Source organism: Pleurodeles waltl, chromosome 2_2 (assembly GCF_031143425.1).
Source record: "Pleurodeles waltl isolate 20211129_DDA chromosome 2_2, aPleWal1.hap1.20221129, whole genome shotgun sequence".
NCBI lineage: Eukaryota > Metazoa > Chordata > Amphibia > Caudata > Salamandridae > Pleurodeles > Pleurodeles waltl.
The window spans coordinates 465,824,571-465,848,341 of NC_090439.1; the positions used below are offsets into that span (position 1 = coordinate 465,824,571).

The 23,771-nt window shown below is 46.0% G+C and overlaps 1 protein-coding gene across 1 annotated transcript in view; it reads left to right on the plus strand.

Moving 5' to 3' along the window:
• The window catches only part of LOC138276386 (adhesion G protein-coupled receptor E1-like), a 718,998-nt gene that overhangs the window by 324,540 nt on the left and 370,687 nt on the right, over positions 1-23,771 (plus strand). Inside the window, exon 3 of the mRNA XM_069219188.1 lies at positions 12,050-12,106. Coding sequence (XP_069075289.1) covers positions 12,050-12,106 — 57 coding nt within the window. The remainder of the gene's footprint in view (positions 1-12,049; positions 12,107-23,771) is intronic.

Sequence of the window (23,771 nt, forward strand, 5' to 3'; positions counted from 1 at the left end):
GTTGATACAACAATACTTCCACTGAGCTACAAGTATGTATCAGATGTATGGTATGTGACCTGTACTCCATGCTGCCTTGTGACATAGATCCTTCTGGTGTCTGTTAGCACTTGTAGTATTGCCTATCACTGGAGTAGTCACTGTGCACATTTCAGCGCACTACTCACCCTGCTGTTGTGTTGCTTCACTTGTGACATGTTTGTGCATTTCCATTGTTCCATGTACTGCCATGACAACTGTAATATGTGTGCTGAACATTGTGGTGTCAACAGTATTGCTACTTATCCTAAAAGTCAACATTGAGAGGCAGTGCAACATTCCTTTTTCTGACTGTGGAACATGCCTTAAGTTTAGTTGTGGCTGCTGTGATGGTCGGGCCATTGGGGTTGGTTGTCTTGGTCATGCGGGTCGGACATGGGCATACGGTTATGGCTAGCACTTGCCATCTCACCCTAGGGACTTTGTAATTGTAGTGCATGTGAGTTGTGTGGGCATATTTGGCACCGATAGTGATTGTGGTCCCTGTCTTGGTCAACTTGCAGGGCATTTGTGTGGTGTACTCTGGTTACTGAATCAGCTGTTACCTCCCATGAGCCATGTATCCAGCCTCTGCCTGCTCCACAATCATCCTCACTGCATATTGCTCGCCCTTCACTCACTCTCACAAACTTTTGCAGGACAATGGGTTGACAGTTAAACATGTGATGCCACAGTAAATGGTACTTCTTACAATTAAACACGTAGACAGTAGCTGTGTTCAGACCTGTTTATTTGTGACCGACACGTGCAAGAGGTGATGAGTAAGGTTATGGTGGGTGAGATCATCAGGGTATTTAGGACAGCTGTGGGAAGTCCAGGTCCAGTTTAGGGGGCCATGGGAGAACAGAGAGATGACAGTGGACACTCAACAGGGTGTGTCAGTGGCACACAAGGGAGAATGTTCAGGAGAGGGTCACTTCCTGGTGGTTGTATTGGTCTTGGCATCAGTTCCTGCAGGATGTCTGCTTGGATGTCCTCGCTTGCGTGGGGGTCCCTCAGCTATAGGGGGCGACGGGTGCTGATGGTCTGTGGGTCCTCTGGCAGGGCCTCCGTTCCACCAGCTGCTGCTGAAGTGCACGGCTCAGTTGGGATGTGGCCATTGGAAGAGGCCTGCTGGTGGGTGGAGGACTCACGCAGGATGCTGGTAAGTTCCTTTAGCACCCCTGCAATGGCGGTCATGGTGGTGTTGACGGTCTGCCATTGCTGCATGGCCTCCTGGTGGTATTCCCCCTGCAGCCTCTGGTTATCATGCACAGTCACGAGGATCTGGCCCATCATGTCCTGGGTGTGGTTGTATGCACCCAGGACTTAAGAGAGGGCTGCCTTGGCAGTTGGTTATTGTGGCTGCCAGTCCCTTGTTCCACAGCTCCCCTCCCACTACCCCAGGTCCCCTGTGCCTGTGCCTCTGGCACAGTGTGCCCACTCCCAGTAGCAGCAGGACCTTCATTGTGTTGGGTCTGTGCCCTTGACTCTGGACCCTGTAATGTGGGGCACACTTCTGATTGGCCTGTACCTGGGGCACTGGTTTGGGGACGAGGGGCTGGCTGTGGTGTAGTTGCCACATGAGAGGTGGAGTCCGGTGTGTTCAGGATGTGTCCAGGGTGGGGCTGCTGGGTGTGGACTGTCCAGTCATTCCAAATGGGCCAAGCAAGTCGTCACTGTCCAGACATCCACTGGGGACTTCATCCTGGGAGGGCTGTCTGACCCTGACATCCCCTGGGGGTTGGCAGTGGCAGCGGGCCTGCTAATGCAAAAGGGAGAGAGTTCCATTTTGGAGATGTACTTGTTGGCCATGTGGTGTGATGCACGGTGTAGCCTGACTTGCTTCCTAGTGATGGCAATGACAGCGGCGGTACTGCAGAGATTGTTTGGGGGTTGCAGATTGTGCCATTGTTTCCATGTACCATTGAGGGTTGAGGATAGTGGATAGCATTGCTGGCATTGCCATGTTTTTGGACACAGTCGAGGGAAACAGTTGGTGTGCCATGTGGTATGGTTAACCATGCAGGTGGGAGTTGTGGTGTTTGGCATTGTGCTTGGTATCTGTGCATTTGTGGGTGACTGTGTGGGGATGGGGCAGTGGGGTGGTGTGGCATGCAGGAGAGGGTCGTGCGTTGCCTGGGGGGGTGCAGGACTGTGGGATGGAGTGGATTGGGGAGTGATGGGTGGTGGTGGCGCATGCTGGGCAGGGGTGGTTGGTGCCTGGGGTGTTTTGTTGACTTGACAGTGTCAAGCCCTCCGATGATTCCAGTCAGGGCCTCTGGCTGCATGATGTCCAAGACTTTCTCCTCCCAGGATGTTAACTCAAGGGAAGGAGGTTGGGGACCACCGCCAGTCTTGTTCAGGGCGATCTGGTGCCTGGATGCCATGGAACGCACCTTCCCCCATAGGTTGTTCCACCTCTTTCTGATGTCCTCCCTCATGCGTGGATGTGTGCCTGCTGAGTTGATCCTGTCAACAATCCTCTGCCATACCTCTGTTTTCCTGACCAATGATGTTTGCTGAATCTGGGCTCCGAACAGGTGTGGCTCTACCGTGTGGATTTCATCTACCATGGCCCTCAACTCATTGTTAGTGAAACGTGGGTGCCTTTGACGTGCTATGATGTGTGGGGGGGTGTAGTGTGTGTAGGGTGCAGTGTGGTTAGTGGCATGTTAGGATGTGGGTGCACGTGGGTTGTGGTGTTGGTGTGTGAGTGTGATGTGTGCCTAGTGCAATACATGCAGCTGTGTGGTGTGTGCTGAGTGTGCAGTTTAAGGGTGCCTGTGGAGTATGGGATCTGTGTGAATGGGTCATCGTGATGTGTGTAGTTCATTGAAATCGCAAGGGATTGTGGGAGTGTGGGGGGGGTGCTTTATAGTGCTATGAGCAGGTGTGTGTGGTTTGTGTATGTGTGTCAGATGTGGGGTATTCTAACTGTCCAATGTGGTGTTGCCTACTATTGGCAGTGCATTTTTGAACTGCAGCAGTGCGCACCAATGGTGTTCCACCGTGCATGGACCGCTGGGCAGAGAACTGACATGTAATTGGGCAGACGGGATGGTGCCGGAGTGGCGGGGCTGGTGGTTGGACAGTCATTCTTCTGCCGTAGGTCGGCCTGGTGGTGTTGCATTTGTAGCTGTATTTGGACAGTTTTCACTGTGTGAATCATACTGATGGTATGATGGCGGTATTCTGTACTGAGTTCTTGGCTGGAACCCGTCAAACTCGTAATGAGGGCCATTGTGCATGATCCTGCTGATGTTTCGCTGTTGTGTTCCATTGTTGTTATAGGCAGAGTAAATAAATATGATAAACATATATGCCCTGCGTGTCCCTCATCAAGGACATACAGCACACTTGGATATATGCATTCATCAAATACTGAACTTAGTTTAAACATGTTGTCCTGATGTTGTAGCCTTGCTCATTTCTGTCCATCTCATTCCCAACCTCAAAATGTAAATCCCTATCTGTTTTGTTTCTGCCTATCAATTGTTACTATCCAAAGCATTTCTGTTAGACAGGGTATATATTCTAGATAATTAAATCACGCAAGCTAGGCAGCCTACTAAACAGGAAGATGTTGTTCCCGTCCCAAAACAGCCCTATTTGTTGTGGTACCTATTTTAAAAGGTAGCAAATGGCGAAATACAGAGCGTTCCTAAGCGATGCCAAGAATAATGTCACTGATGATGTAATATGTGATGTCATGTGTAATTCAATGTGTGATGTTCTAAACTTTGAGTAAAAGCTGTATTCTCGAATACTATTGCCCATATTTGTGAAAAATGGCACACAACTGCGCTAACGCAGTAATGCGTCATTTTTGTAAATGCCAGGTAATACCATTCCTGAAAGCCATCCATGCTCCATATTTATGAAATTAAGCATTATAGTGGTAGCGCTAATGGCTAGCATAAAAAAAAAGATGCTAGCCAGGGGGGAGGATGGTGTTTAGGGGGACTGGTGCTAGTGGGTCAGAAATGACGTTAGGCTGGTTAGCAGCAAAATTTCCTCCGCTAATCAGCCTAGCGCCATTTTTTGATGCACAGGCAGCCAGAAACATGACTCCTGTCTTAGCATAGACAGGAGTCATGTTCACCACCCCAACGTCCACCAGTGTCCCCTGGGCAAGCCCTTCATACCCAGTGCCAGGCATGCGGCCCCATCTAAGGGGCCCCCATTGGCACACCACACACTTACACAGACACTTACGTGTAACTTACCTGGGATGGGCTCCTTCCTCCTGTAGTGTCCCTGTGGAGTGGGTGGTGGTGTTGCTTGGGCTTGGGGTGGGCATCCTTGTGCCTATTCCATGGTGTTTCACCATGGAAATGGGCCTATCTCACTCTAACGTCTGGTCTGACCCAGGCGTTAAATAATGGCGCTAAGCAGTCTTAGCACCAATATTTAGGCCTGCCTCCCACATGCACGTTGTTTCTGTTCTAGGAGGGAAATATGTCACTGGAGGGCTAGCATCATGTTTAGGACGGGTCTATCGTCAAAATAGAAATATGGACTTATGTTAGCACTGCTTTAGCACCAAAATAAATGGTGCTAATGTGAAGCTAAGGTTCCATAAATATGGGCCTGTATGCATTGCTGATTGGCTGAAAGACTAGATCTCCTAATAACAATATTTAAAATACATGGCCTCCCAAATCTAACACTAAAATCTAGTTTTAGGCAGTCCCTGTCCCTTCAGCAAACTCAGCGACAGATGTCTGATACAACAAAGCTGAGATTTCGGCAACCAGCAGTGATGCAAACAAACTGTTTTGTCATTCTATTCCCCTTCTTTGAATTGTGCCCCAAATGTTATATATAAACTCGGCAGACCTGTCAAACAGACTGTGGTAAAATGGCCCACTGATTTTGGTACCTGACTGACTGGGGAGATAACAAAAGGGCCCTAACCAAGTGTCAGAAAACATTTGCCTGTGACAGTGGAGGCCTCTTTGAAGCATGCATCATGTGTCATATAAAAATCCCCAGCAGACCTGTCAAGCAGAATATGACATTCAAGCAGTGCTTAATTCTTTATTCTCAAAAAAGATCCTTTTGGCCTACCCTACTTATTATGTCAGGTTCAGATAGATCATCTCTGCCCATTCAGGTCAGCCTGTTGTTTGCTCTTGGGAGCAGGTTCACACTTCATTCACTCCTATTTAAACACTATACACTAGCTAGCTGGAGTGGGGAGCAAAATGCAGATTCACAAAGGTAAACTTACACTTGTGTGTAAGTTTACTTTATTTTGGTATTCACAAACAATGTAATACTAACTTTAAAACTGTGGAGACTCTGCAGTCGGGATGGAGAACACCATACATAAAGACATAGGAAAGGTCTATCTTTTTTTTTCGTACAGATGTCTCCACACTGACTACGGATTCAACTCAGTTGTAAAGTTACTGTTAAATCATTTGTTTAATACTAAATAAAAATGAACTTACACAAAATGGTAACTTTACCTTTATGAACTGGGCTCATCGCTTCCAGGGAAGGTATAGATAACTTTCTAACGGTTACTTATCTGTAATATGTAGAACAAATCAAACTTCACCAGTGATTTGGATTTTTAACAACTATTAAAAATAGTTAATTAATTTTCTAGCTAGTCTCAGTCCTGGGATACAGGATTAGTATTTAATGTTACATCCCAGTGTTTTCCTATGGAACAACTAGCCTTGCCTCACTGACTAACTGAAAATGGTTTAGATGTGCAGGTCACTTTAGGGGCATGTTTAACAATAAACGATTACACGTCCTTCTTTTAAATACCATGCACCCTGCTTTTATTGGCAAAAAGGCCTGCTTACTGAAGACTTACACACTTTTAAAAGGAAGACTTAGGTCTCTTAAAAGGGGTTATTTTGACAAGTCGAATTTTGCAGTTAAAACATGCTCATCCAAACTACTGGTGGCAGGCCTGCAGTCTATTTACATTGCCACTATAGTGGATGGACTTGTGACATTTAATTAACAGGCTCTGGGTACACGTTGCAGTAACGGGTTGGCAGGAAAGACAGCAAGGCCCAGGAGCCTCCTCACTAAACCCAGTCCACAGTGTCAGCTCGTGCCTGGAAGCGCCTATTCAAATTTGAGCCTGGGGTTCCCGCTGCGCATGATATTGATAAGTGCAGCAGTAATGGATAAGCAGGGAAAACTGCAAGCCCCAGGGGTCTCCTCACTCAGCCCAGCCTATGGAGTAAGCTTGCATCTGGAGGCGTTTATTCCAATTTGAGCCCAGGGCGCCCGCTGCACGGGACATACCTGAGTGCATGTCTGGGCGAAGGCCAGGCCTGTATTCGCTCACCATCGGCCAGCAGAGGCTGGGCTGGGCCTGCCCCTTTTCATCTTAGCTGGGGAGTCCAACAGGAGCAATCGAACATTGAGCAAGTAAGTGTCCTTGTTAATTATGGGTAAGCGGAAAGCTGGGGAATCCGCTAAACTTGACGGCAGCGCTAAGAAACCCAGGAAGCCTGCAGGGCCCTCTCCGGTTTGTCAGCCTTCCAAAGTTACAGCTAACACATTCTCTGACATTGATAATCTTATAGGGGAGATTGGATCCATGTTGAATGGCAAAGTATCTAAAGGGAATCAAGTCAGGATTCCTGATATCTTTATGATCTCAAAAAACAGACTTCAGCCCTCAAATGAGAGCCAGTGTACTATGGGGCCAACGATTGATTTGCTGCTGCGTGAAGTGGAGAAACCCATTTTGAACCAGCAAACCAAGCCCTCTAGTGACCATATTACTTTGCCCAGGCATCCTCTCTCACCAACAATTATTAATTATGAGAAAGTACTGTGCAAGAACAGGTTTGCTCCCCTAGTGGCTGCAGCAGATACTCTAGTATCTGCTGCAGCCCCCACTGAGTCTTATCAAGATTGTAATCAAACCAGAGACAGTCCAAGTGTCAAATTCATCATAGTGGGTGATTTTAATACCCAATTTGAACCAACCTCGTTTTTAAATGAGGTTACAGACTCAGAAGATGAGATATGGAATATCCCTCTTCCAGCAGGAAAGGTTTGTTGTAATTATACAGCTACTGTTCTTAAAATAGTGTTGTTGATGGTAGGTAAAGGTGTAAGAGCCTGCAATGGTTGCACACTTTCTGATCCAGTGAGGCCTGTCACTTTTAGGACAGGCTGTTATTCTAGTGTTATTGATTATATTCTGCTGGAAGTGAGATTGTGGTCTCTTCTAGGGGACATGAGAGTGGACACTCGTTTGGATAGTGACCATAACTCTCTGTTTTTAACTTTAACAGGGGAAACACTGAGGAAGGTTAACAACGGCTGTGTAACGATGGTCCCAGAACCTATTCTGGCTAACAATCGCGGATATGTTTTATGGCCAAATGTGCTGTCTGACCAAAAATTGTATTTTGAGATTTATGGCCTGTTTGTGTTTTACCTGTTGAGGTTTGTTGGCTGTCCAACTTCAAATATCTCTATTCTCGACATTCGTAATCAGTTCTTCAATAATTTACAGGTAATATTTTTCAAAGAAGTTCGTAAGAAACCGAAGGATAGTAAAACCACTAAGTGGTTTGATGTAGACTGTAAAACAGTCAAAAACTATTAGAGAATTGCCATCAAGCAGTGCAAGAGAGAGGAAATTGTGGCGGCCAAAAGTAAAGATGATCGGCTATTCTGGAGTCTAGTGACTCGAGCAGCGTCTGAAAGTGGGAGTTCTTACCATCATTATATTCACCCTGATAGCTGGGTCTTCCACTCTATTAGGCTGTATGCCCGAAGATTTAAATGAGCCCACTTCACAATATGATGAGGTGCTTACCAGTGATTTGTTTCCTGGACATAGAGGAGGGATTGTGGGTGGCCTAGTTATTTTTAGCCTTGATGATACGGCAAAGTCAATTGATGCCCTGAAAAGTGCTAAGGTGACAGAACCTGATAAAATCCCACGAGATTTGTATAAGTCAGAGCCACTAGTTTGGACTAGTTTTATCCACCTGCTATCTAATGCTATCTCGGAAACGAGTGAGGTTCCTAAGACTTAGAGGGGGGCAGAGTTAATTCTGATCTCTAAGAAAGGAGATTCTATCTGCCCATACAATCATAGACTCATGATTCTCACTGATAACTTGCAGAAAACTTTTGCCAGGCAAATTTTGGATACATTACTAGTCTGTGTAGAGGATAAAAAAAGTCTGTCCCCTTTCCAGGCTGGCTTTCATCCTAGGACTAATACTTCTGACTAGGTTTTCTGACTAGTTGCCATCCACTGGCAATATGTTTTATTATCCAAGCAAAGACTCTACGTAGCCTTTGTAGATCTTAAAGCAGCGTTCGATCTTATTCCACAGACCACCTTGTGATGAGTACTGGCGGATATGGGTGTACCTTTGAACTTGCTTAGATCAATTGTTAAGCTCTGTTCCAAGAACTATGCCCAGGTATGTTGGGGCAGTCAAGTAGAATTAACGGATCGAATTTCTATCATACATGGCGTGCCCCAAGGGTGCGTGCACATGTCAGCATTATTCACTCTTTATATGAATGGTATGGTGGAAACACTCCTTGATTGTATCAATGATTCTCCTGCTGTTATTAATAAAAAAAAATCCTATTCTACTCTTTGCAAATGATTCGCTGCTCATCTCAAAAACACTAATGGATCTGCAGGTGCTCATTGATAGTTTTGTGGGTTATTGCTCATCTAGAGGAAAGGAGCTGAATGCAGGGAAGGCCAAGTATATGGTCTTTGGTCAGGGTGTAGTGAAAAGTATTACAATTCGAGTGAAATTGGAAAAGATAAGTACGTGCCCCGCATGCAGATCGGAGAAGGAGTCTGAGGCGCATGTATTATTTTTTTTCCCGAAATATCGGAGGTCACGCAAAAATAGAACCATTCAATCTGTTTGTGTTTCAGCGTATCCAAATATTTATTAGCCCTACAAATTCTGAAAAGTGATACAATAGAATTGATTGTTTATGATGGAAGTAGATTTCTAGTGAATATTTGGCGTAAACAGCAGAAGTTTTTATCAGTCTGTTTTTAATGACTAATCTTGAGTTTTAAATATTTCTATGTATTCATTTTTAGGTTTGAAACCAGATGTATTTATATATTACTGTGTTTAAATTAGTTGTTTTGCGATGCTGTACTTTGATGGTTGAGATAAACCGAATAAAGTATTTCCATGACTACTACTTGTAAGTTAAGTATGCCAATCAGTATTATACCAAGTTTACCAGGTTGAAGGGAGGAGCAAAAACCCTTGACCACTGGTTAGCAGATGTAAAGTGCACATAGTTCTGTAACCAGCAGCAATAGGGTCAGCAAAAAGGCAAATTAAATCGGAGTGACCCTATAGGAAGGACACATTTCCAACAGTCTGTTTGAAGAATATTAAGATTATTTGGCTAGCAGAAATAGGCCAAGCTCCCCCTCATTTCTTCCGAATTCTTTAGCCCTCTGCAAACAAACAAGCTCAATTTTCTTCTGAAAATGGTTGTCAAAATAATTCTGGGAGCCATGTGTTCTCTGGCCAGAATTGGCTTTTCTACCTAACTTTGTACTGTCGAATCTCAGATCAGCCTATGCTTTTGGCTTTTCTTATTTATTGATGAGTAAGGCTATTATTAAACAATTCATTGCTGGAGCAGGAGTTTTTGATGAGACAAAACCTGCCAGTTCTTCTACCTCTTAGCCATTCTTTTCACCTGTTATCTCGCAAGGTGGTTCATTGAGCTGGGCCCTCACTGCTCACATCTGCTCTGAACTGCTGGTCATAAATTCAAATCAACCTTCCATCATTTTGAGATCATTAAATTGAATACCCTTAAACTGAATAAGAATAGCAACTATTATTTACAGTACTGGTGAACGATGATTTAGTGGGAAGTTCAATAAAAAAATCCTTCCAGTCCAATGAAGTGAAGAAACAGAGATGTCGGCTCGATTTTCACACATTCTGGTAATGTTTCCTTGTTCTGATGCTTGGTGCTCACAAGTTGCAGAATTGTAGATTTCACATGGTTTGTTGCCTTCCTACCTCTATTACCCTGTGGTATAAGGGCAGGTGTTTTGAAATTGTATTATTTTCACTCTCAATGACTTCAGTAAGCACAAAGGTCTACAGGGGTGACACTAAACATTCCCCTGTTACTCGTGCATCTTTATTCCATACCCAAGTTGCTATGAAATATGTTTACTTGTCTACAAGTGTTGTACCATCTGGTATTTCATGGTCCCCAATCGCATTGCTCCTTTTTTCGTGGTGTAATCAATAAGATTTGTGTCCACGGTTTCTGGCACAGATGCTGTACTATATCTATACTAAACCGAGAGAGGTGGAAGCGGGCGACTTAATATCAAGGTCGGTGAATGAATTGCTCTGTTACAAGATTAGACACTAGACAATCATCTTGTAGCACTACAAAATGTTCGATTAACGTGGGCTCAACTCGTTCATTAATAAGGGCCTGATTCACAAAGGTCAACATACACATTTTTGTAAGTTTACTCTTTTTCGGTATTCACAAAAATGCAACTGAATAGTAAGTTTAGGACTGCAAAGAACCCAGAGTTGGGGACGGAGAACACCACACATACAGACATAGGCCTTTCCAATCTTTTTATGTGTGGAGTTTTATGCCCCGACTGCTGAGTTCAGCAGCCATAAACTTACTACTATATTGTAGTTTTGTGAATACCGAAAACGAGTAAACTTACACAACTGTGTAAGTTTACCCCTCTGTATTCTTGCCTCCTGGATAGCTCATGGAAAACAAGTTCTGCCCCCAATCTTGTTAAACAGGCTCCAAAGAATGTTAATATCTATATTCACTAGAAAAAATCCTATTCCCTGATTTAGAGTGCATTGATAACCATGAAACTATAATTTGTGGAGGAAATTATATAGGAAAAGGACAATCTATAACTTAGTTTCTTCTGAAATAAGGATACAATGGTGGAAAAAGTCGGACAGTGGACTCAACTTTTAGATCTGACCTTCTGGTCTCAGGTCATCAGCAGAAGATACTTGGTGCTCTCTGAGGTTGGTCAAATTTCTAGCTCATATTTGCCAAGAATTTTGTTGTGCTGCAAATATCTTAAGCACCACTGGCTAACAATTTTTCTGACACCATAGAATTATGTCACCTGCCGAGAGATACAGCTATTATGTTTTTGCACGTCGGCAAAATGTGTTCAGGATGAGTCTTGAGAGATCATCAAGGCTAGAGGACATTTTTGATTTCCTACACTTTCTGGAAACAGTTTTATCACCTAGATGCCAAAATTTAAATTGTCAACGTCGTAACAGCTTATGGAAGCAAAGCTGTTAAAGGACATGAATGGTCCTTCACATGTGCAAGAAGGAAAAAAGCCAGTCTGAAAAATAGCAGTAAACAGAGCATGTTTCAACTCAAAATCTTCATAAAATCCCAGACTATATTACATTTTTTTAATTAGCTAACTTCTCCAAACTATCCAGCTGCAGTTTTAATGTCAATGCCAACTCCATCTTCAAAGCATTTGAAAGCGTTGCCACCATAAAGGCCCTGGGTGATGCTGAGGTGAAGTGTTGTGGATACCTAAAAATGAAGGTTTAAGTATAACTGTCCTGGCAAGCCTATCATCAACTTTACTATCAGAATTATCAGTCAAATTAATAACTTTCCTAATCAAAGATTGTAACACACCTCTGTCAGATATTTGCATGTATTCACTAAAACCATGGTTCTGTCTGCTGTCCTAACCCCAAGAGTGTAGATTTCATGCTTTTGCCAAGTTAAGAACTGAATATTTTTTGTATTTTTATATCTATATTTAGTTTCAGTCAAAATATGTAACACACACCTGCCAAAAGAATCACACAGCTGTATGGTTCACACAAAAATACATTCATCTGCCTGTTTTTAAAATCAACGATGTGCATTTTATGCTTTTTCATAGTTAGGAACTGAATACTATTTATTTTATCTTTTGAAATCTATCTTTTCGTTTTAGTCAAATATTATAAGTCTAACATGTCCCTTTGTCCTACAGGGGCATTTTCTTCAATTCTTCACTTATTATGCAAAGTTATCTTCCACGCCTCCGAAGGTAAAGTATAGTTGTTGAACTGTGTGAAAAAACGCATTTGCACTGGTTTGTCAATATATGACCTAATGGATGTGTTCACGCATTTCCGTGGGATATTATACACACACACACACAACATCCCCCCCACACACACACCCGCCCCCGTACAAACACATTCGATCTCTCTCTTTGTCATAAATGCATTTCCATCTTTGTTAATAGCTTGTAGCTACGGCCCGCCTAAGTCAGGAGTAAGTATGCTTACAACAGGGAATATTTGTGCATCTGGTCCACAATAGTTGTTATTATATCCCACTTATGAGTAGTTTTATGATTTTCTGAATTTGAGTGTTATATGTACATATTATGTTTGTACTCCCATGGCACCATGGTAATAGAGAAGGGCCACATGTGCTTCTGCAGCCTCTTCTGCAATACAAGTTGGGTGTGCGCACATGTAGTGCTGATGAAATCTCAAGGAGAAGTTTCTTCATTTGTGTGAGGCGGTAGCCTCATGCAAATGAGGAAACACTTTGCCTCTGCCCCAAACGTGGTATTATATGTATTGACAGAGAGGTAAATGAGTTTTCAGTGGGCACAAAGCTCATGTGACTTTGCGCATAGAGGTGGCGTACAGCCAATTGTCCCCTCAAGGGTGCCTCTTGGAATGGGGTGGAACCAAGTCCACTAGACCCTTTAAGACACCCTCTGGTAGGTAGGTGCGGTCACTTGCTGCCCTTGCCTGATGGGCATTTCTGACTTATTATGCTATGCGGGTGCAGTATTTGTTTCACAAATAAGTGTCTCAGTGACCATTTACTGACAGCTTGGAAGCTTATTACCAATAACAATCCCGAGAGAAACCCTTTGCCAGTCGATTTGATACACAATTGTGGAATGGCTAGTGGAACAAGGAAAAACGTGAGTGCATGGAAAAGGAAGAATGTTTTATTGTATTGGTGCCATATACAAGAACAGTGCTTTGCCAAAATTCTAAACTGCAAAATTATCCTATATTGAATACATTGTTCAGGCAAGAAAGTATATATTACAGCACTAGGGCAAGCCCCTTGTATTAAAGGTAGCATTGCTTTTGTACAAACACCATGATTGGACAAAACTTCCAGGCTCATGGTAGTGCAGTTTTGTCAGCCCGGGAGGGGCACACCAAGCTCTACCCTTGCCTCCTTAAGGTAGAGAGCTTCTACCCTTTCCAGGAGTTAAGTGACAGAAGAACAATGGTTCCAGGATACTCATTTTGTGTTTCACAGTGATCAGCAGTGTGAAGTGGTCTTTTTACCTGTATCATCAGAATGGCGTCTACTGGCCCACTCAAGTAAAGTTTCATGGCTATGTACTTAACTCACCCTTGACTTATGTATATTCTGGGTAGCACCAGACAGCACATGACACTTGCGTGTGACTGTGTATTTAGGCCCGTGGGTTACATTTTGAAAGCATAGGGCCTGGAGAGGCTAGCAGACGAGAGGAATGCAACTTCCAGGAGATGTGTATCACTGACCTCAACCTCAGGGTTGGGGTGCGAGCACACAGTGAAGGAAGAGGAGCAGAGCATCTTCTGTGGAAATCAAAGATGTTTTTCATTCCAAAAATAGTTATTGGTCAGCGGGGCCTGGGATCATTATCAGAGAGATGGTAGAACTGATAAGGTTGGCATTGCGAACCAGGGAATTGTGACAGAGAGGAAGGATTATCCCAATGAACCTTTGTGAGGCATAATTCAGTGGAGGCTGACAGCCAGGTGTGTTCCCAGGTTACTCCCTTGTCATATGTTGTGTTTCAATCAGAAATGGAGCCACTCCTTTAGTGACAGACTTCTCTCTGATAAAGAACAATGCAGAGAATATAGCACTTCAAAGGAGTTGGCATCCACAACCCAATTTTCAAAGGTTAAGTCTAAGGAAATGTCCCTGTTTGTCCCTTTTCTTGCGTGGTCACCCCAGATTGTTGCTAGATTTTATTGCAGGTTTATGTTGGCTTACCCCCTTGGTTATGTTGTTAATTGGCATATTTAACTTACCTGAAAGCCCCAAGTATGATGTTAAGCGTATGCAGGCCCTGCAAGTCAAATGCCAATAATGGACTGCAGAACACATTGTGTTACCACTAGAGTGATAGCACCAAACATGACTGCAGGCTTTCCTGTAGCCTCTCTTTGCAGTTTCGACTTGTCAAAATACCCCTTTTGACAGACCTAAACCCTCCTTTTAAATATTAATTAGTCAGCCTTATTTCCCTGCAAGGCAGGGTGCATGGTAATTAAAAGTAGACATGTAAAGGTGTAGAGTAAAACATGTCTTTACAGTTACAAGGTCCCTAAAGTTATTCTCACTGTGGCAGGAAACCATTGGCATAACATATTAAAATTAAAAAATGTTATATCTGCTTAGGGAACAGCTACAAAATTAATTCTTGGACTTTAAAAAAATATTTATCACAAATCCAATGCATCGGTAAAGACTGATTTGTGCTAAAAGCTTTACAAAAGATGCTTCGAAAAAGTTACCCTTTGCCTGCCTAAAGCATCTAGAAGCCTATTTGCATGAGTGTCCTTCTGTCACCCAGGAGCTGAACAGCCCCTTTGATGAGGTGTGAACTTCCTACAAGAGCTAAGGCACAAGCGTTGATTCTGGGGAGGTGTTCTGTTCCTCTGAGAGGATGACCATCTGGGCAGTGCGCAGAAAAATTAAATGACATCAAAGAGGGCTACTGTGTTTATGGCAGATGTAGCTAACACCTGGATCTGACACCTCCTTTGTCCCTCTAGCTGGACACAGGGGCTCTTCACAGTGGAAGAAAGGTTCTGCAATCTTGGATTTAGGAAGAGAGGGGTGCTGTAAGATTGTTTATAATAGGGCACATAGGAACTGCAGCAAAAATGGTCAGGGTTACCCTTGGGAACTTTTTCCAGATTGGTAAGAAGAGGCCAGAGATTATCCCTGCCCACAAGCTAGTGCTAGGCAGAAATGTGGCATCCCTCTGCAACATCCTCAGAACACTACTGGACCTGTGAAAGACAGAAGAAGGACTGCACAAGCTATTGAGACCTTCTGAGTGGACCTCAAAGGCTAGACCAGCTCCCACTCGTACTCAGGGCAAAAATGTGGACTCTAGCTAAAGGGCTACTTTGTAAACCCTTGTGCCACATTATGCCTGCACTAGGCATAATGTAGGGAAAGGGGGTGTTCCAACACAGGGAGGCCTGAAAAAATGGCGCAGTGAAATTTTTAACATTTCACTGTGCCATTTTTTTCTGTCATTTTTTCTGTCTGCTCAGAGCAGGAGTTAAAATGATGCACCCATTTTGATCAATGGGCCTCCCTGTGCTTTGCTGCACTAGCGTTGAAATGTTGATGCTACTGCAGCAAAGTGCCACAAAAGCGTAAAAAATGTTGACGTTATTTTCCTAATGACTGCGAGGGTGTGCTATATTGTAAATACGACACAACCATGGTGTTGTTAGGTGGGGCAGGGGTTACACAAGAAAAATGACGCATCAGGACTGATGCGCCACTTTCTTGTAAATATGCCCCCAAGAGATTTTCACTACCAGGACATGTAAAACTTAAATGTACATGTCAAACATTTTTAATGCACTGCTCCCTGCCTTTGGGGCTCTCTAGGAGTAACGTATATGTATTAAAAAGGAAGGTTTGGGCCTGGCCAAAGTTTTATTTCGCCAGGTTGACATGTAAGGTTAAAACTGTACACACAGGCTTTGCATTGGCAGGCATGAGACATGTTTAAAGTGTTACTTAAGTGGATAGTATAATGAGTGCTGCAGGCCCACTGATAGCATTTAATATACAGGTCCTGTGCACATACAGTGCCACTTTACTAGGGGCTTATCAGTACATTAAGGGGGTCATTACAACCCTGGCGGTACAAGACCGCCAGGGCTGTTATGAAGGAAGCACCGCCAACAGGCTGGCGGTGCTTCGCAAGTCATTACGACTGCGGCAGAAGCGCCGCGGTCGCACCACCGGGGCCGGCGGTTTCCCGCCACAATGGCCCCGGCGGTAGTGCCCAGGGGATTACGACTCCCCCTACCGCCAGCCTTTTCCTGCCGGTTTGAACCACCAGGAAAAGGCTGGCAGTATGGGGAGTTGTGGGGCCCCGTGCAGCTTTTCACTGTCTGCATAGCAGACAGTGAAAAGCGCGACGGGTGCAACTGCACCTGTCGCACGCCGCAACACTGCCAGCTCCATTTGGAGCCGGCACCTGTGTTGCGGCCGAGATCCCCGCTGGGCTGGCGGGTGGAAACTAGGCTTCCGCCCGCCTGCCCAGCGGGGATCTCCAAATGGCCGTGGCGGGGGGGCCGCCGCATAGGTGGCCGCCCGGCGGTCCGATCTTGGCGGGCGGCTTCAGCCGCCCACCAAGGTCGTAATGAGGGCCTAAATATGCCAATTGGATATCATCCATTGTTACCAAGCTTTAAGGAGAGCACACAAGCACTTTAGCATTGGTAAGCAGTGCTAAAGTGCATGAGTCCTAAAGTCAACTAAATCAAAGTCTGCAAAATTAGAAGGATGAAGGCAAAAGGTTTGGGGATGGTCCTGCAGAGAAAACCATTTTCAACACAACCCCCACCAGCCTAAGGCCAGTTTAGAATAATTAATACCTTGATGGAGTTCCCGGCTTTAGCAATAGAATGTGGACAATGGCCCTTTACTCTAGGGGTACTTGTCAGTTCTATGCCTCTCTGAACTCAGTTGAATCCCTCTGTCAACACACTCCTGAGCAACTGAAATGACCCATGGAGAACCCTTCAACTCAGCTCTGGACCCCATCTGTGCAGCACCTACCCTTAACTTAAGCACAGATGAATCCCATTAGGCAGACAGTACCACCATGGCCAACAAAGTGATGTGGCCAATTTCACTGCTTGGGTCTGACTTCTGTCCCCAACCCAAGGAAAACTCTGTCCAAAAGAACAATAATCAACAGTAGCCACTGACAGCAATAAGCGTCCCATGCCCACTCCCAGGCCACCCAGAACTGTCCGACCTCTGAGGTTTCTCAGAGATGGGGAAAAGCAGCCTCATGGGTCTTGCCCTCTTTTTCTACAAAGTTCAGTGGTGGTATTCTGAAACTAGCCAACCAGGCCAGAGTCTACATCCTTAGGTTGAACAAGTTCCTGGTAAGCCAGGACTTCTCAGGATACCACTATCCACCTCAAGGTTCAAACACTCTGTCTGTGCCATTCAAGAGTCTACCTAGTACAGACCCCCAGACCTCTGTCCCTGTGAGAGCACATGGTGCTCCCCCAGTCAGAAGTGGCCTCACCTATGTCAGTCTTGGGGTGCTCTTTTCTCAGAGCTGGCAACTTCAGACTCATTGGTCCTCCCACTGTGGACTGTTTCCATCTCCTGACCCTCTGTCTGGGCTTCTGTACCCTCTGCTATGGAATGGTACCCCTAGAAAATATAACTGGTGGGGTGCCCGTGGTGGCCACCCCGCACAGCTCCCCTGACACTATGGAGTTCCCACCAGTGTAAGGTCTCTTGGTACAGACCAGGCCCCCCTGCTGGTGCCCCATTTGGGAGCAATCCAAGCACTGGGACTGGAAATAGTGCACCCGGGGTCTCAGCTCACCACAACCTCCCATTTTATCCTTAGAAAGGACATGGGACCCATGTTTCCCCACACTATCATGGGACCTGTCTGGGTCAGTGCTTATCTTCCCCCAACTTTGTTGAGGAGAACCTGAACCACCCCCTTAGGGTCACTCCCCAGTGCCTTGTCAGACGTTCCGCTACCCAGAGACATGCCTCCTTTGTAAGCTCCCTGGGTCAGGGAGCTTGCAATCAACCAGGTATTGCTGTAGCTCTGGATAACAGTGACTGAACATGGGTTCTCTGGCAACCAAATTATACAGCCCCTCATAGGTTTTTACCTCTCTACACTTCACCCAGCCTTCCACTGCCTTACACAACTAACCCACAAAATTAACTAAGGACTAATGAGACAGTTCTGACTGCCCCTGACTCTCAACCTGTACTCTTCTGGGGCAAATCCTTATGTCTTGACAAGGGTCTCCTCCAAAGTAGGACACCTCAGCCTGTGCCCCTTCTCTAGGGCAAGCAGAACAACCCTGCCACCACCAGGAATATGTCTCCAAAGGCCAGCTCCCCAAATCTCCTCAGGGATCCTGTATACCTCTAGAGCTTCCTCATATGCCTCAAAACGCCTTTCTATGTGATCCCCCTCCTTGTAGTCAGGCACCACTGGGTACTGTAGTTTTGATTCCAAAATTCTTTATAGACTCTAACAGCTGCTTGACCTTCAGGTTCATCTCTTTAAGACTCAAATCATGAGCTAGAAAAATCTTTCACTCCTCCAAGGCTCTCTCATCCTCAATCCTCCTCTCCTCTGCTAGGGCTTTTTCTCCAGTGCAGCAAATTGGGCCAGCTGCAGCCTCAGCATCCTTCACTTCCTCTGGGGACAGGGTATAGGAGGAGACACTTCTTCAAGCATTGGATCCAGCAGTGGCCTCCCTCCCTGTGCCCCCCCTCCTCTGGAGCCTTTGCCAAGTCATTTTGTTCCTCATCCTCCTGAGAGCAATTACCTTCTTGGGACCTTGATTCTGAGACCAGATAAAATCAGGGCTCTGCTTTCTCTAGCCCTGCCCAGTAATCCTCTTTCTCAGACTCCTCTGTTGAAGCCCTTAACCATTGTGCTTCCTCAAGAGCATACAGGGCTGCCTGCAGGTCCTGCTTACTGGACCTCTACTTCACAGCCGGAACCCTCTCTATACCGAACTCCTTCAGTTCCTTCACAGTATAGTCTGCTGGGTGGTGGAGATCCAGGATCATTCTGACAAGGTATTGTAGGTGAAACAACAAAGACTCCCAAGTCACTGTTACCATGTTTTAAGGAGTGGGTACAAGTATGTTAACAGTGGTTAGCAATGGTGAAGTGCACAGGGTCCTAAAGCCAACAGAGGAAAAAGTTGGGGGATGACCCTGCACAGTGTCATTTCCAACAGTTCCAAAGACTTGTGGTGGACAGGGACGAATCTCCCAAGTCATTCCGACGAAAGTGCACTGTCAGTGTACCAAAGATTCAGGTTACTCCTGCTGAGAGCTTTTTCACAGCAGCAAATTGTTTCAGAGGAAATTCACTTAGAGAATATTCAACCTCATGGAGCCCTGTTTGGCGACAGATTCCAGCCTTGACCTGCTGGAGGACTATGATCTATAAAAAAGTGACTAAGTCCAAAGGTAGAAATTTACACCAGGCAAAGGAGCGAAAGGTTTCCAAGCTGACCGGAGACCTTCATTCGGTGCAAATTTTAAATTTCTCCCACCCAGAGCTTTCCCGCCAGACTTCAGTGGCTTTACTGAATCCTCATTTGATGTCTATCTAGCTTTGTAGAGTCCTGCTTGGCCATAGCCTGCCATCTTACCCGGTTGAGGATTTTGGACTTCCATTGCAGAGACTAATAGCTTCATTACAAGGCTGGCAGTCCTAGGACCACCAGCCTTGTGGTGGCATTTGGATTTCCGTGGCTGTGGCGGTCAAACCACTACACTACAAGATAGGCGGACGGACCCGCGTATAGATCCCCGTCCCCCCCAGGATCCAAGATCCCGAGGGGGTCGTGGTCTTGGTTGTAGTCAGCCATGGAGCACTGGATTCAGCACCGCCATGGTGATTACAACCTTGTTTTCCACCAGCCTTCACATGGTGTTTTAAAACCATGAAAAGGATGGTGGAGGACAAGTGTAGAGGGCCACAGGGGGAGCCCTGCACTTCCCCTGCCCAGCACTCTTGGAATGTGCACTGTCTGCATGCAGCAGCATTGCCTCCGGTTCAATTAGGAGCCAGGAACAATGCTGCTGCACCGTTCCCATGGGGCTGACCGGCGGGAATATTGGTTCCTGCTAGTTATCCCAGTGGGAAATTTGTAATAGGCCTGCGAGAAGACCAGAACAATTCAAATCACGCTGCCCTCGCGGAGGCTTCCTTTCAGTAATTTCCTTTTATTTATCTGATAGCATTAAATGGCAGATTACTTTGCAGCATCCATCGAAACGCGTTGTGGTGTCTGGATGGATGCTGCAAAGTAATCTGCCATGCTGTTATCGGATAAATAAAAGGAAATTGCTGAAAGGAAGCCTCCGGCAGTGCAGAGTCATTTGCATTGTGATATATATATATATATCCAATACTTATCTAAATCAAACAAGACCAAACACGACAAAAATCCAACATACACAAGTCAAGGATTGAATATTCAGAATAATAGAATCTTACTATATAGAAAAGAAAGGAAACGTTGTTTCACAAAGTACCTGGTTTGCGTAAAATTAAAGCTGCATGGGCGAGCGTGCATCGAAAAAGTCAGTGATTTGTCATTTTTTCACTCGCAAGTGAGGCCGTGTGTCATTTTCCAGACGGGGCACCTAGGGTCCATGCAGGTTCACATTGATTTTGAGGCCCAGCGGTGATGCATGTAAAATTCGGCAGCACAATGATGGAAAACCGTGCTTCATGGGGTTTGCCTCAATTTTAGCAACTGCAAGCAGGTGTTGTGTCATATCTCCAACGGTGATGCAGGTGATGCATCGATTTTACAGTTGCGATGCAGGTGGTGCATCAATTTCAGCCGTGAGGCGGGTGGTGTGTCATTTTTACAGCCCCGTTGCAGGTGGTGCATCAAAATGTTCCCCCTACGGCATCCTGTGCGTAGATTTCAGTCCTTGAGCTACGAGCATCACAATTCAAGGGCCCCGGTCCTGGATAGGGCACCACTTGGCAGGGCAGAAGTCTCAGCAGAGAGTCCAGGTGCTGGCAGAGGAAGTCTTTGATGGCCCTGAAACTTCGAAACAGAAGGCAAGCTCTGTCCAAGCCCTTGGAGACACTTCACAAGCAGGAATATACCACAAAGTCCAGTCTTTGTCCTCTTTCAGGCAGAAGCAGCATCTGCAGGCCAACCCAGCAAAGCAGTCAGAGGCAAAGGGTCAGTACTCCTCCTACATCTGTTCAGCTATTCTCCTTGGCAGAGGTTCCTCTTGGTTCAGAAGTAATCTGAAAATCTTGGGTTTTGGGTCCAGTACGTATACCCCTCTCTACCTTTGAAATAGGCAAACTTCAAAGGAATAGTGGCATGTCGGGGGGCACAAATCAGGCCCCCCTATGCCACAAAAAAATAAAAAAATAATACTTACCTGAACTTACCTTATGTTCCCTGGGATGGGTCCCTCCATCCTTGGGCGTCCTCCTGGGGTGGGCAAGGGTGACAGGGGGGGTCCCTGGGGGCATGGGAGGGCACCTCTGGGTTCCTTCCGAGCCCACAGGTCCCTTAACGCCTGCCCTGACCAGGCGCTAAAAAACGGCGCAAAAGCGGCTGGACGTCATTTTTTTTGACCCGCCCACTCCCGGGCGTGATTTTTGCCCGGGAGTGTAAATACGGCGCACATGCCTGAGAGTCAATTTTTTAGACGGGAACGCCTACCTTGCATATCATTAACGCAAAGTAGGTGTCCACGCTAAAAAATGACGCAAACTCCATGGACTTTGGCGCTAGACGCGTCTAACTCCAAAGTATAAATATGGAGTTAGTTTTGTGTCGGAATTGCGTAAAAAAAACAACGCAATTCCGGCGCAAACAGAGTATAACTATGCCCCTTAGTATCTGAACCGTGACACTTTAGTGCATAGAAACTACAGTGGGCTGCATCTGGGATTCATTTTGAGTATAGTTTGGAGTATAAATAAACTCACTAGATGGGAAAGAGGGACTTGAGGACTCAGCCCTTGTCAATGTAAGCATGCTTATCTTAAAAGACTGTGGGGATCATTTGGTATGTTGGTATGCTTTGTGCAATAATATTAAAATACTCCTTGTTTCATAAAAGCAAGTCTTCGTCTGCACAATCAAACATTTGCTATTACTGTGTGAACTTTGAGTCTTAAGCAAGTGCATGCCTCACATCTACCTCCCCTATAAGAGCATTGGACTGCTCGACCCAAACTGTCACTGAGAGATAAGAGCTGTAAGATGCAGAACTTTGCCCATTTACTCAGGACCACAGTAAGGCAGACCACAGGAGTAAACGGCCTGAACCCCCACGGTTAGGCCCAGTAATTACTGCTAACCCTGAGGCCCTCTGAAGTGGGTTCTAAGAATTGGTGGGAACAGAGGTGAACCTTCAGGAGTCCAGGGTGTGACATTTAGGAGTCTAGTGTGTAAACATTAAGAAAGTCATTTCCAGTTTTGGCTAGCAGCACAACAAGACAATTTTTTTTACACAGTGGCCCAGATTTACAAAACTTTCACGCAGCACAGTGCAGCACCCACAAATGATGAACTGCATTGCCTGAGAAACTCGTGCTGTGTGGGTTGCAACGATACCAGCCTCTTTCAGCTATGTGCGTGTCGTTTCTCCAGCCGTGTGGGTCGATCTCCCAGCCTCCCTGTAAGTGCTGCATTGATTTCAGCCGTGGAGCCGGTGGCGCATCATTTCTTTAGCCGCTCTTGGAGGTTGCGTCAGAAATTTACCTGCACGGCGGTCTGTAGGTGGATTTCCAGGCTTGGTCCGCCAGCTTCACCTGTCAAGGCCCCAGGAACTAGATAGGGCACCACTTGGCAGGGCAGAAGTCTCAGCAGAGAGTCCAGGTGCTGGCAGGGGAAGTCTTTGATGGCCCTGAGACTTCAACAATAAAAGGCAAGTTCAGGACAAGCCCTTGGAGAGTTTTTCACAAGAAGGAAGGCACACAAAGCACAGTCTTTGTCCTCTTGCACAGGCAGGCGCAGCAACTGCAGGATTGTTCCACAAAGCACAGTCACAGGCAGGGCAGCTCTTCTTCCTCAGCTGTTCTCAGGCAGAGGTTCCTCTTGGTTTCCAGAAGTGATCTAAAGTCTGTGGTTTTGGATGCCCTTCTTATACCCATTTTGCCCTTTGAAGTAGGCTTACTTCAAAGAAAAGTCGCTCTTGTTTGTGAAATCCTGCCTTGCCCAGGCCAGGCCCCAGACACACACCCGGGGTTTGGAGACTGCATTGTATGAGGGCAGGCACAGCCCTTTCAGGTGAGAGTGACCACCCCTCCCCTCCACCCTAGCACAGATGGTTCATCAGAATATGCAGTTTATACCCCAGCTCCCTTTGTGTGACTGTCTAGAGAGAGGTGCATACAGCTCAACTGTCAAACTGACCCAGACAGGGAATCCACAAACAGGCAAAGTCACAGAATGGTTTAAGCAAGAAAACGCTCACTTTCTAAAAGTGGCATTTTCGAACACACAGGGGGTGATTCCAACGCCGCCAGGGTTGGGGACCGCGGGAGCACCGCCAACAGGCTGGCGGTGCTCCCAAGGGCATTCTGACCGCGGCGGTATGGCCGCGGTCAGAAACGGAAAACCGGCGGTTCCCCGCCGGTTTTCCGCTGCCATGAGGAATCCTCCATGGCGGCGCAGCTTGCTGCGCCGCCATGGGGATTCCGACCCCCTCACCGCCATCCTGTTCCTGGCGGTTTTGACCGCCAGGAACAGGATGGCGGTGAGGGGTGTCGTGGGGCCCCTGGGGGCCCCTGCAGTGCCCATGCCAATGGCATGGGCACTGCAGGGGCCCCCGTAAGAGGGCCCCTAAAAGATTTTCAGTGTCTGCCATGCAGACACTGAAAATCGCGACGGGTGCTACTGCACCCGTCGCACCCTTCC